This window comes from Carcharhinus amblyrhynchos, chromosome 14 (genome assembly GCF_965287045.1).
Source record: "Carcharhinus amblyrhynchos chromosome 14, sCarAmb.v2.hapA, whole genome shotgun sequence".
In the NCBI taxonomy this organism is placed as follows: Eukaryota; Metazoa; Chordata; class Chondrichthyes; order Carcharhiniformes; family Carcharhinidae; genus Carcharhinus; species Carcharhinus amblyrhynchos.
Genome location: NC_137337.1, coordinates 4,379,015 through 4,392,295, shown reverse-complemented (window position 1 = coordinate 4,392,295; position 13,281 = coordinate 4,379,015). Strand labels below are relative to the sequence as shown.

General features: G+C 42.3%; 2 protein-coding genes across 4 annotated transcripts in view; one reads left to right on the top strand and one right to left on the bottom strand.

Moving 5' to 3' along the window:
* The window catches only part of LOC145352393 (HHIP-like protein 1), a 229,839-nt gene that overhangs the window by 171,184 nt on the left and 45,374 nt on the right, over positions 1-13,281 (bottom strand). The gene's annotated exons all lie outside the window — the stretch shown is intronic.
* LOC145352328 (cytosolic carboxypeptidase 2-like) overlaps positions 1-13,281 on the top strand; it is a gene marked incomplete at its 5' end in the record, with an annotated part of 46,694 nt that overhangs the window by 32,302 nt on the left and 1,111 nt on the right. Inside the window, 4 exons of the mRNA XM_080202085.1 lie at positions 1,088-1,168; positions 2,484-2,642; positions 5,466-5,523; positions 7,214-7,413. Coding sequence (XP_080058211.1) covers positions 1,088-1,168; positions 2,484-2,642; positions 5,466-5,523; positions 7,214-7,413 — 498 coding nt within the window. The remainder of the gene's footprint in view (positions 1-1,087; positions 1,169-2,483; positions 2,643-5,465; positions 5,524-7,213; positions 7,414-13,281) is intronic.

The following is a 13,281-nucleotide window of genomic DNA, read 5'->3' as shown; positions in this document are numbered from 1 at the left end:
AGATGTGTAGGTTAGATGAATTATCTAAGAGTTACAGGGATAGGGCCAGCCTGGATAAGATGCTCTATCAAAGAGTTGGTGCAGACCCGATGCGCTGGATGGTCTCCTACACTGTAGGAAATCTATGATGACAGTTTCAAGAAAGGGACATTGAATTAGGATGACTCCTCTCATGGAAGATCAGAACCAGCAATCCACAGGTCAGGGAAACACAAAAAAAAGAAACTTGTGATGAACTTGTGATCCTTGCTTTTGTTTACCGGTTACTTGAATAGAAATTGCAATATTTTGTTGCAACATTAAGATACTGTGTGTACTGAATATGCCAAGATTTGCAGCTTATAATATGAAAAACACAGACGTATCCATGAATTTAGCTATTTACACTGTGACAGAAAAATGGAAAGTTTTCAAAAGAGTTATTTAATTAGTCCCATAACTTGTAAAAAGAAATCTGTTCGTTCCTTTTTCAAAGTTACTATTGAATCTGATTCCACCATCCTTTTAGACGGTACATTCCAGATCACAACTCACTATGTGAAATAAATGTTCCCTCGCGTTACCTCTAGCCATTTTGACAATCACCTTAAATTTATATCCTGTGGTTAACACCTTTCCATCATTGAAAACTGTCTCTCCTTATTTAGTCTACCAAAACCCATCAGATTTAAAACACGTATTAAATTGCCTCTCAAGCTTCTCTTCTCTCAGAACAATCCTGGCTTTCCAGCTTCTTTCTATAACAGAAATTCTCCGTCCCTGATACTGTTCGTGTAATTCTCCTCTTCATGATCTCCAAGACCTGTTACACTTTCTAAAGTGTGATGTATTCAAGAGATGGCTGGATATAGCACTTGGGGCAAATGGGATCAAAGGCTTCGGGGAGAAAGCAGAATTAGGCTACTGAATTGGATGATTAGCTATGATCGTGTTGAATGGCAGAGCAGGCTCGAAGGGCCAAATGGCCTCCTCCTGCTCCTATCTTCTATATTTCTATGTGATATCACGGGCTTTAACTTAGCTAAAAGATTGATTATGTAGTACTTTCTCAGCTTTTTGAAAGTCATTGCTTTTTATCCCTTTGCAGTTATCACAAAGGATTATCAGAATTCAGATTCTATCTTTTCAGCCCAGGTTCACAAGAAACATTTAAATGATTCCAAATACGGTGAGTTCAAATCAAAAATGTTTAGAGCAGAAGAATGCAAATTGAGAAGTTAGAGCTTGACCTTGAATTTAGTTCTAACCGATCAGATTGATACATGAAGCTGCCAGGGACTGAGAGCATCTTGTCCAACTGCCTTGCTTTGTGAATGAAACTGAACAGTCAGCACCAGGAAGTTATTTGTGCAAGCTTAGCCTCTCCCAGAATCTGTACTTGTCTTGTATGTCACTGGATGCAAATCCCTCACAAACACCAACTATGAAGCACTGCCTGTGTTGCTATCCAATGCAACTAAATTAACATATAACATGGGATTGAACCTTGGGAGATTTGCATTTATACCAGAACTATCAGGATGAACTTTGAACAGTGTTTATCACTGTTTGCATAACCTGAGGTAATTGAAACTACTGGCTGAGCTGACAATGGGCGTTTGCTCAGACAATATGGCCTTGTTCACTGAATCCTCATGACACAACAGCACGTGCAAAATGACCCATTGATCCCAATGAAGAACAGTCAACTACTTTGGATTTAAGGCTGCTTTGTGTGGCCTCTGCGGTTATGTGTGATTGAAGCAGGTCCATATCAGTCAATATGAGGTATATTCAGGTAAGTGAAGGCAAAGGGAATAAAGGCATACGGAGAAATAAGGCAATGTGAGAATAAAGAGTAGACATATACGGAGCATAAGAATCAACATGCCATGATTCAGCCAAGCGAATGTTTTTGTGTAATAATTTCTCTTGCACCTTGTGCGGGAAATGGAGTTTAGGCACAGATCAACCACATTCTACTTGAATGGTAGAGCAGAGTCAAAGAGCCAAATGGCCCACTCTTTTCCCTGTGTTCCTTCTTCTGATTAGGATGTTATGATGGATGTTAATGCTAAACACTAGAGCATCTACACTTTGCACAACCAGTTTCAGTACCTCGCATGGCCTGGTCAGATTCAGCATGATACGATGCAGGGTAAAGCTCCTGATAAATTCTCCACTAACCTTCACCTCCCTCCAATGCACCAACCCATCTCCCCATTCTGTGGCCTCTCTTAGGCACAGGATGAAGACTGATCGATTCCCATTGCATATTACAGCTAACAGAGAAGGATTTTCACATTTGATTGGGCTGGATTTGACCTCAATATACCATAGGTAAACCCTCTCTAGCCATCCCTCTCTGTTTCACTCAGCTAAGGAAAGAACTGCTCCCACACATGCTGCTGTCACCACAATTTCTGCACATCCAGCACATACTCTAGAATTTGAGAAATTAACTCAAACAAAAGCACTTGTGACCTTTTTCTTTGATCCTTCAGAATTTGAGTGGGTTCCCAAGAAACAGACTGACAACCTGAAAACATCTCACTTAAAGCCACAGTCAGTGACAGCATCAGCACGCTTCTATCCCATTCAAAAAACAAAGCTTCCTGTTATTGACCATGTGCAGAACAGGGACTTGAGAAAAGCCAGAAGAGGTAAGAGAAAACTTGAGGGATTTGTTTAAGTCAGAAGGGGGTGCATCTCAGTTCACCAAACACTCCCAGATGTGTAGCACCTAGTAAGATTGTTTTAAGTCTATCAATCTAAATCTTCTTTGTGACCAAGTGGGTATATGCAATATCTGAACTCGTAAGATGAGAGCAAACTTACATTTCTCTAATGCCTCAGGATATTGAAAGTCTTTTCACACCCAAGGAATATTTTGTCACTGTTGTGCTGGCACATATGGCAGACAACTGCAAGCAACAAAGAAGATCTATCAGTTAATGGGGTAAAGCACCTTTACAGCCATTGACACTGAGGAACAAATATGTAGGCAGATTATGGAAAGGTGTAGTAACAACAGGGCTGGCATAGTGGGTGATTTTAATTTCCTCAATATTGACTGGGACTTACTTAGAGCAAGAGGATTAGACGGGGCGGAATTTGTTAGGTGCATCCAAGAGGATTTCTTGAAACAGTATGTGGGTAGTCCAACTAGCAAAGGGGCCATACTGGACCTTGGATTGTCAGATGAGCCTGGCCAGGTGACTGACCTTTCAGTGGGACAGCATTTTGGAAAAGGTGACCACAGTTCCTTAACTTTTAAGATAGATATGAATAAGGATAAGTCAGGACCTTGCTGGAAGGTACTAAACTGGGGGAGGGCAAGTTATGACCGTATTAATTGTTAGAGTTAATTGAGAGCAGCTGATATCAGGCAAGTCCACATTTGACATGTCTGGCACAACATCGTGGGTCGAAGGGGCTGTTCCTGAGCTGTACTGTTCTCTGTTCCAAACAGGTGCAAATCTGACCAATTTATTACTGGGCAACATCCATGTTAAGGCCTCCCTTAAAGTCATTTTTTAGTGTTAAAGTTGACCACTTGAACATTGGTTGTCTCCTCAGGGAGGAAGGGCCTATGTTAGAGGGTGGAGCGGACTCATGGGAATATAGAAATTGCTATATAGTAAAAGACCAAAGTCCATTTAGTTCACCTTCTTCCACCTTGGTAGCCACCTGATACAATGATAGTGGAATTGTTGACTAATCCTATTGCGATCTCTGTCAAGGAATTTACAACAGACTCAGAGATGAGGTGTATAAAAACTCCACTGGCAGAGAGAGCTTTGGGAACCAATGATCCAAAGTTATGTATTCATCTAAGCAGTCCATACTCACCACAAATCTCAAAGGCTCATTTATAGAACCCTATGTTATTTTGTAATAAATATCTATTTATTTTACATTTGAATGAATTAACAGCTTGCTCCCACTGTCTGCTTAGGGAAGTTAGTCACCGAAATATTGGTTAAACTTTTTTAAGTTAAGCAGTCCAGTCACCAGGACAGGAAATGAGAGCTAACAGCTCACCCCCGCCTGGATGACATTTTACAGACATCAGCTATTTCAGAGGCCTCTACTAGAAGTGCACAGCCCAATGGAGGATAGTGTCTGCCAGCCAGAGCTGCTGGCCCAGCCAGAGGGCTGCATCTTGGCAGCACAGCTATAAGATTGACCACCGCTACGGTTGCAGGGAAGAGAAATAGATACCTCTGTGCTGAGAGAGACGGGATCTGGTCATCTGGAGAATGTGTGGAGAGTGGTGAGGGCAGTGGGGGGCAGGGGGTAGTGCATCCTTGAGTTGCAATGCCGTAGCCACATGAGTGATCATTCCTGTCTCATTGAGTGACCATACAGGTTTGGTCCCTGGGAGCCCCCTGGAGGCTGCTTGCACTAAACTGCTGATCTTCCTTTGGAGGTGTGACCCCTACTGGCAGCCAGTAAAATGCCAGTGGGGGTGGGAAGTGGCTGATAGTTGGCCTTTTAATTGGTTGTACTGCTGGGGTTCCCATTGATTCCCATAGCCAGTAGAGGCTGGAAGATGTCAGGCTCTCCATTTTAAGAGGCCTCTCATCTCCTAGCTTACCTCCAGAAAATTGGTGAAACCTGCACTCTCAGTAGGAGACCTTGCTAACCTTGGTTTTACTGAGAGTACCTCTCCTAAGTATACCTAAGCCAAAAGCAATTTGTCTGCTGGCTGTGCCACCAATTTTTAAGCAAGTAAATCATTTCAGGCTGGGACATGTAACATTATCAACACCTCCATCCAGGAACCTTACCAAATGATTACATCTTCCTCCAGGGACCTCACCAAGTGGTCACATCTTCCTCCAAGGACTTCATCAAGCATTGCCCCTTCAGTATCTTGTTCCTCCTCCAGCTCTTATTTTTCCTGCCCTGGCTGCCCAGTCACAGTTCATTTGTATCTGAAGTAGGTGGGCAGGGAAGGGTGAAAAGCGAGATGTGTCTGCTTACACCATCTGCGGGATGTGCATCAGTAAAAATTGTGGAATTCGGAGTAATTGGAAAGTGAGAAGGTGGAGTAGGTGGGGCGTAAAGTGAGAACATGCAACCATAACTGTCCCCTTGCCAGTTTGCATATCCTAAAACCTATGCTGATAATATCACTCTCTGGAGTGAAACTTGAGCCCGTAACCACATGGCTCAAAGGCAGAGAGAGTGCCACCACTGATCCACAGCTGATAATATGTCATTGCTGCTTTAATCCTGATGTCCACCCCACTGAGTTATGACACAATGCAAAAGAACAGAACATTCAATAATCACTTGACATTACAAAATTTGAATATTGCTAAAAAAAGGAGACATGCTATCAAAGCTTTCCATCGTGCACCCCTCAGGACAGATTCACAAGAATACCAAATGTCAAAACAAACAATAATTTATATACATGAAGCAAGGCTGCTCACAAACATTTACTGATTTACATGCTTTTGATTTTTCTAATCTAGAAACTCTCTATAAAGTTTTCGCTGTGCCTCCATCCCTTCTAACAGCTGGTAACTTAAGGTAAGTGAGAAGGATTAAAGTTTCGACTGCTGGTGTGATTTTCATAGTTACAGAAACTTGAGTACAGAAGGGTGTCTCCATTGTGCCTGCAGCACATCAGAATCATCTCTTTCCTTTCTCCATTTCATATTTTCTTCAGCATGTTTAAATAATTTGCTTATAAATATTCTGATTGAGTCAAAACCAAAATTCTCAAGAAAAAGGTTTAAATGCACATACTCTGGGTTATTAATCTAGGAACATAACTACTCACTACACCACCAAACCCTTGTGATCATGATATTAAATCCTGGCGTTCAGCTTCAATCAGCCTTCATGATTCATACAACCAGCTGAACCAAGCTGAGTGTTTTATCTTTTATGAACATAAGAAGTAGGAGTAGGCCATTCAGCCCTTCGAGCCTATTCTGCCTTTTAATGAGATTATGGTTGATCTTCTACTTCTAAACCATTTTCCTGCACTATCCCCATGTTTTTAATATGTAGAAATCTATCAGTCTCTATCTTGGACACATCCAATGGCTGAACCTGCATAGCCCTCTGAGGTAAAGAACTCCAAAGGTTCACCAACTTCAGAGTGAGTCAAGTTCTAAATGTCCTGCTGCTTGTTCTGAGACTGTGTCCCCTGGTTTCAGATCCCTCTGCATCTGCCCTGCCGAAATTTGTAAGAATTTTGTAAGCTTCAATGCGATTATCTCTTATTCCTCTAAATTCCAGAGAATAAAAGTCCAGTTTATTAACCAAAAGAGAAAATGCAGGAAAATCTCAGCAGGTCTGGCAGCACCTGTAAGGAGGGAAAAGAGCTGTCAAAGATAGAGAGAGCTTTAATCCAGTCTATTAATCTTTCTTCACGGGACAATCCCGCTATCTCAGGAATTAGTTTGGTGAACCTTTGTTGCACTCCCTCTGTGGCAAGTCAATTTTTCCTTAGGTAAACTGGACACAGTACTCCAGGTGCAGTCTCACCAAGGTTTTATATAATTACAGTAAGACTTTAATCCTATAATCAAATTCAACAGATAATTTGCCTTCTTAATTGCTTACTGTACCTGCATGTTAACTTTCAGTGACTCATGAACAAGTCCCAGTGAAGTTCACTGTGATTATTCATATTGGAAAATTAATTATACATTGAATTTACAGGACAGAATCAGGCCATTCAGTACATTTGGTTTGTGCAGTTGTTTATGCTCTTCATAACCCTCCTCATACTGTATTTCCTTTGACCACCCTATATCCTTCTGTTCCTTTCTCTTGCCTGCACTTTTCTAGCTACCCCTTCAAATGCATCAAGTTTTACAATTTTCCAAATTAATATGCCTTTACTCCAAGAAAATACATGCATTGATGTTGTTGTAAACATACATTCTGGTCCTGGTGTTAATTATTAAAAGGCTGGTTTAATGTGTTTAACACAGTAAAAAGTCTGACAACACCAGGTTTAAGTCCAAGCGATTTATTTGATAGTACACTCACTAGCTTTCGGGTTAGTCCGTTTGTCAGGTGAATGGAGAGTTCTGGCCTCAGGCAGAGCATAACCCATAATAAGGGACTAACCCGAAAGCTAGTGAGTGTACTATTGAATAAATCGGTTGGACTTAAACCTGGTGTTGTCAGACTTTTTACTGTGTTTACCCCAGTCCAATGCCGGCACATCCACATTAATGTGTTTATGCACGATATCTTACAGCAGTGAAAACCCCTCAACGACTGACTGCCAGTCCGTACTGGATTCAGCTCAGATGGAACAGGCACACTCAGATAAAATGGATTCTAATCATCAACAGGAGGTGTGTTTAGTTGAGAACCCGTCTGTGGTCCCAACTGGTGTGACCAGTAGCACATTAAGAAATGGGGGCAGAAGCTACCAGCCTTGCTGTGCCAAACAAGGTAATGTCCTTTCCAGGCGAGTGCTTGTTTTTTTCCCTTAGGAACATATCTTTTAAGAGAACACTTTTTTTTAAGAGATGTTCTGAGAACGTTTTGATCCATTTATGTTTATTAATAAGAACATTATAACATGAATGAATCATTATTAATTGTAGACAAATTTTAGTCATTAACTGTAAATGTAAATACACAAAGGCTGCAATTGTGGTTATTGGGTTTGGGGTGCTTGTAATTTGTAAATTTGTCAACAAATCTTTATAAAAGTGTATTAAGATTGGCTCCAGTTCTATCCTTCACCAAGTGGTATATATCATGGTAGTAAATAATGATTGCTTAAAGGTGACATTTGGAAACTGAAAAAATGTTCAGACAGATAATTAGAATCCTAGTAACCATTGTGGAAAACTGTAGAAAGTGTAAATTGTTGAGGTACGATTTTTCTTCTGCTGTTCTCGGAGTATGAATTATATGATCAGTGGAAGTCAGGAGTGGATATGTGTCATGGATAATGTCCATATATACACACAAATTACAAGTAGGAGTAGGCCATTTGGCCCATTTGCACCGCCATTCAATAAGAATGTGGGTGATCTAATTTCAATCTCAACTTCATATTCCTGCCTATCCCTAGAACTATCTACTTCTGCCTTAATGATATTCAAAGACTCTGCCTTAATCACCTTTTGAGGAAGAGAATTCCAACTTTTGATTGAGGTACTTTTTCTCATCTCTGACTTAAATGGGCAACCCTTCACTTTTAAACAGTGACTTCCAGATAAAGTCAGTTTTACAGAACAGAAAAAGGCCCTTTGGTCCTTTGTGTATGCACCTACCATCAGCACCTATCTATTCTAATTCCAATTTCCGGCATTTGGTCCTTTGCCTGTTCGACTTCTGGATTCTCCCCCACGAGTAAGTTTGGCAGAAAGCAAAACAGATTAAATGACAAAAGGTTTGATGGTACAAAAGCCAAAGGGAATGCTTATCCCCTGTGTACTACCTGAGCTCAGTCTGCATCCCTCTCACTGGTGCTTTTCAGCAGAAAGAACAAAGAACAAAGAAAATTACAGCACAGGAATAGGCCCTTCGGCCCTCCAAGCCTGCACTGACCAGGTTGCCTGACTGAACTAAAACCCCGTACTCTTCTGGGGGCCATATCCATCTATTCTTATCTTATTCATGTATTTGTCCAGATGCCCCTTAAAACTCACGATCGTATCTACTTCCACTACCACCCCCGACAGCGAGTTCCAGGCACCCACGATCCTCTGTGTAAAAAAACTTGCCTAGTACATCTCCTTTAAAGCTTGCCCCTCGCACCTTAAACCTGTGCCCCCTAATAATTGACTATTCCATCCTGGGAAAAAGCTTCTGACTATCCACTCTGTCTGTGCCACTCACAATCTTGTAGACTTCTATCAGGTCACCCCTCAACCTTCGTCATTCCAGTGAGAACAAACCAAGTTTCTCCAACCTCTCCTCATAGTTAATGCCAGGCAATATCCTAGCAAACCTTTTCTGAACCCTCTCCAAAGCCTCCACATCCTTCTGGTAGTGTGGCGATCAGAATGGAACACTATATTCCCAAGTGCGGCCTAATTAAGGTTCTATAAAGCTGTAACATGACTTGTTCATTTTTAAACTCAATGCCCTGGCCAATAAAGGCAAGTATGCCGCATGCCTTCTTGACTATCTTCTCCATCTGCGTTGCTACTTTCAGTGACCTGTGTACCTGTACACCCAGATCCCTCTGACTATCAATACTCTTAAGGGTTCTGCCATTTACTGTATATTTCCTATTTGTACTATACTTTCCAAAATGGATTACCTCGCATTTGTCTGGATTAAACTCTATCTGTCATCTCTCTGCCCAAGTCTCCAACCGATCTATATCCTGCTGTATCCTCTGACGGTCCTCATTGCTATCTGCAAATCCATCAACTTTTGTGTCTTCCGCAAACTTACTAATCAAACCAGTTACGTTTTCTTCCAAATTATTTATATATATTATGAACAGCAAAGGTCCCAGTAGTGATTCCTGAGGAATCCACATGTCACAGCCCTCCATTCAGAAATGCACCCTTCCACTGCTACCCTCTGTCTTCTATGACCAAGCCATATCCACCTTGCCAGCTCACCTCTGATCCCATGCAACTTCACAAAACCATGTTGTCTCTCACTAATACATCCACTTATTTCCACGTGGGAGTAAATCCTGTCTTGAAGAATTCCCTCCAATAATTTCCTTACCACTGACAAAAGGCTCATCGGTCTGTAATTGCTTGAATTATTCTTGCTACCCTTCTTAAATGAAGGAAAAACATTGGCTATTCTCCAATCCTCTGGGACTTCCCCTGTAGCTGGAGAGGATACAAATATTTTTCTCAAGGTCCCTGCAATTTCACCCCTTGCCTTTCTCGGTATTTTAGGGTGTGTCCCATCAGGACCTGGAGACTTGTCTACCTTAATGTTTCTCAAGAACCCCAATACCTCCTCCTTTTTGATCTCAAGATGACTCAAACTATTTACACACCCTTTCCCAGATTCATCATCCACTAAATCCTTCTCTTGGTGAATACTGACGCAAAGTTTAATACTTCGCCCATTTCCTCTGGCTCCATGCCATAGATTCCCTCCCCTGTTCTTGAATGAGCCAACCCTTTCTCTGGCTAACTTCTTGCTCTTTATGTATGTATAAAAAGCCTTGGGATTTTCCTTAATCCTGCTGGCCAATGATTTTTTATGACCTCTTTTCACCCTCCTTACTCCTTGCTTAAATTTCTTTCTACTTTCCTTGTATTCCACACTGCTTCGTGTGTTCCCAGCCTCCTAAGCTTGACAAATGCTCCTCTTTTCTCTTTGACTAGGCTGACAATATCTCTCGTTATCCAAAGTTCCCAAAACTTGCCATACTTACCCTTCATCCTTACAGGAATTTGCTGGTCCTGAATCCCTATCAAATTACACTTGAAAGCCTGCCAGATGTTGATTTGCCCTTGAACATCTGCCTCCAATCTACATGCTTCAGTTCCTGCCTAATATTGTTGTAATTAGCTTTCCCCCAGTTTAACTCCTTAACTTGAGGACTACACACTTTTCCTTATCCATCAGTATCTTAAAGCTTACTGAATTGTGGTCACTGTTCCCGAGCTGCTCCTCTACTGAAACGTCGACCACCTGGTCAGGCTCATTCCCCAATACCAGGTCCAGTATGGCCCCTTCCCTCGTTGGATTATTGATATACTGTTTCAAGAAGCCGTCCTGGATCCTCCTTACAAACTCTGCCCCATCCACGCCCTAGCACTAAGTGAGTCAATAGAGGGGAAGTTAAAACCTCCCACCACAGCAACCCTGTTACTTTTACACCTTGCCAAAATCTGCCAACATATCTGTTCTTCTATCTTTCGCTGGCTGTTAGGTAGCCTATAGTAAACATTGTGACTACACCTATCTATTCCTGAGCTCTACCCATATTGCCTTACCATTAGAGTACTCCGAGGTGTCCTCCTGCAGTACAGTTGTGATATTCTGCTTAACCGGTAGTGCAACTCCAACACCCCTTTTACATCCCCCTCTATCCCGCCTGAAATATCTGTATCCTGGAATGTTAAGCTGCCAATCCTGTCCTTCCCTTAACCAAGTCTCTGTAATAGTAACAACATCATAGTTCTAAATACTAATCCATGCTCTAAGTTCATCTGCCTTACCTGCTACACTTCTCGCATTAAAACAAATTCACTTCAGCCCACCAGACACTCTTTGATTAACAACTACACCCTGCTTGCTCTTTCTGAGTCTTACTGACTCTTCTCTCTGTTTCCACTTCAGTTAATTCACATTTGCTTTGGTTCCCATTACCTGCCAAGCTAGTTTAAATCTTCCCGTGTGACACCAGCAAACCTCCTGGCCAGAATATTTATGCCTTTCTAGTTTAGATGCAACCCATCCTTCTTGTACAGGTCCCACATGCCCCTGAGGAGATCCCAATGGTCCAGATATCTGAAACCCTTCTTCCTATACCAGCTGTTTAGCCACGTGTTGAGCTGCACTATCTTCCTGTTCCTAGCCACACTAGCACATGGCACAGGGAGTAATCCTGAGATTACAACCCTCAAGGTCCTGCTTTTTAACTTTCTACTGAACTCCCTAAACTTCAGATGCAAGACCTCATCACTCTTCCTGCCTATGTCATTAGTACTTCTGACTGTTCACCCTTTCCCTTCAGAACACTTTCTGCCCATTCAGAGACATCCTGGACCCTGACACCAGGGAGGCCACATATCATCCTGGAATCTCTTTCACATCCATAGGAGCGCTTATCTGCACCCCTCACTATAGAGTGCTCCAAATCTTTTGTTTTAGTGCTCTTTGTCCCTGCCTGCTGAACAACAGAACCAGCCATGGTGCCACTGCTTTGGCTGCTGCTGCTGTTATCCCCTAATAGGCCATCTCTGTTAACAATATCCAAAACAGTATACCTGATAGAGAGGGGGACAACCACAGGAGATTCCTGCACTGACTGCCTGCCCCTTCTAGCGGTCACCTATCTATCTGGCTGCATCCTGGGTGTGACCACATCTCGAAAGCTCCTATCTATGACATTTTCTGCCACCTTCTTGCTCCTAAGTGCGTCCAGCTGCTGCTCCAACCGATCCATGCAGTCTATCCATGCAGCTGGAGTACTGTGTGCAGTTTTGGGCGCCGCACCTGCGCAAGGATATTTTGGCCCTGGAGGGAGTGCAGAGGAGGTTTACTAGGCTGATACCGGAGTTGAGGGGATTGAGCTATGAGGAGAGGCTGAATAAACTAGGCTTGTACTCGTTAGAGTTTAGAAGAATGAGGGGAGATCTCATTGAGACGTATAAGATGATGAATGGGATGGATAGGATAGAGGTGGAGAGACTCTTCCCGCTCAAAAAAGACAGTAGGACTAGGGGGCACAGCCTCAAGATAAAGGGGAGGCGGTTTAGAACGGAGTTGAGGAGGAACTTCTTCACTCAAAGGGTGGTGAATCTCTGGAATTCTCTGCCCGTTGAAGTGGTGGAGGCTGCCTCGCTAAATATTTTTAAGAAGCGGGTTGATGGGTTTTTGATAAGAGAAGGGATTGAGGGTTATGGGGAGAGGGCGGGAAAGTGGAACTGAGCCACGACAGATCAGCCATGATCTTATTGAATGGCGGGGCAGGCTCGAAGGGCTAGATGGCCTACTCCTGCTCCTATTTCTTATGTTCTTATGTTCTTATGTTCTATGAGAAGCTGCAATTGTGTGCACTTCCTGCAGATGTAGTTATCTGAGACATTGGAGACATCACGGCTCTCCCACATCTCATAAGTGCAGCACTTAACACCACTGACCAACTAATTAGATTATTTAAGAAAATTTATAAAACTCTTACCTTCACCTTTACCTTCTCATAATAGCCTTTTTTTTGTTTATATATTCAATTTAATCCAATCAAAGTCTAATTCAAAGTCTCAGCAAGTGAGATATTCCCGATCCACACTGACAAGAAAGGTTTCCCGCTTCCTTGGGTTTGATCTACATGATCCAAGGATTGATCTCATTTGCATCTTAGCCAAAAGGCCAAGATGCCACTTTAAAAAATTGCTTCAAATGAAGCCTTAGTGTAACCTCATGACTTCAAACAAGCGCAGCACATCGATGCTACACTTTTTTTAAAAAACTTTATTCCAATTCAATCCAATCAAATCCAATTCAGAGTCCCAACAAGTTGACAAGACAGGGCTCTCACCTCCTGTCTTGGGCTTGATCTACATGATCCAAGCTGATTGGAGCAGGCATAGCTCCTCCTCCAAGGCTTGATCTAATTTGCATCTTAGCCGAAAGGCCGAGATGCCGCTTCAAAAA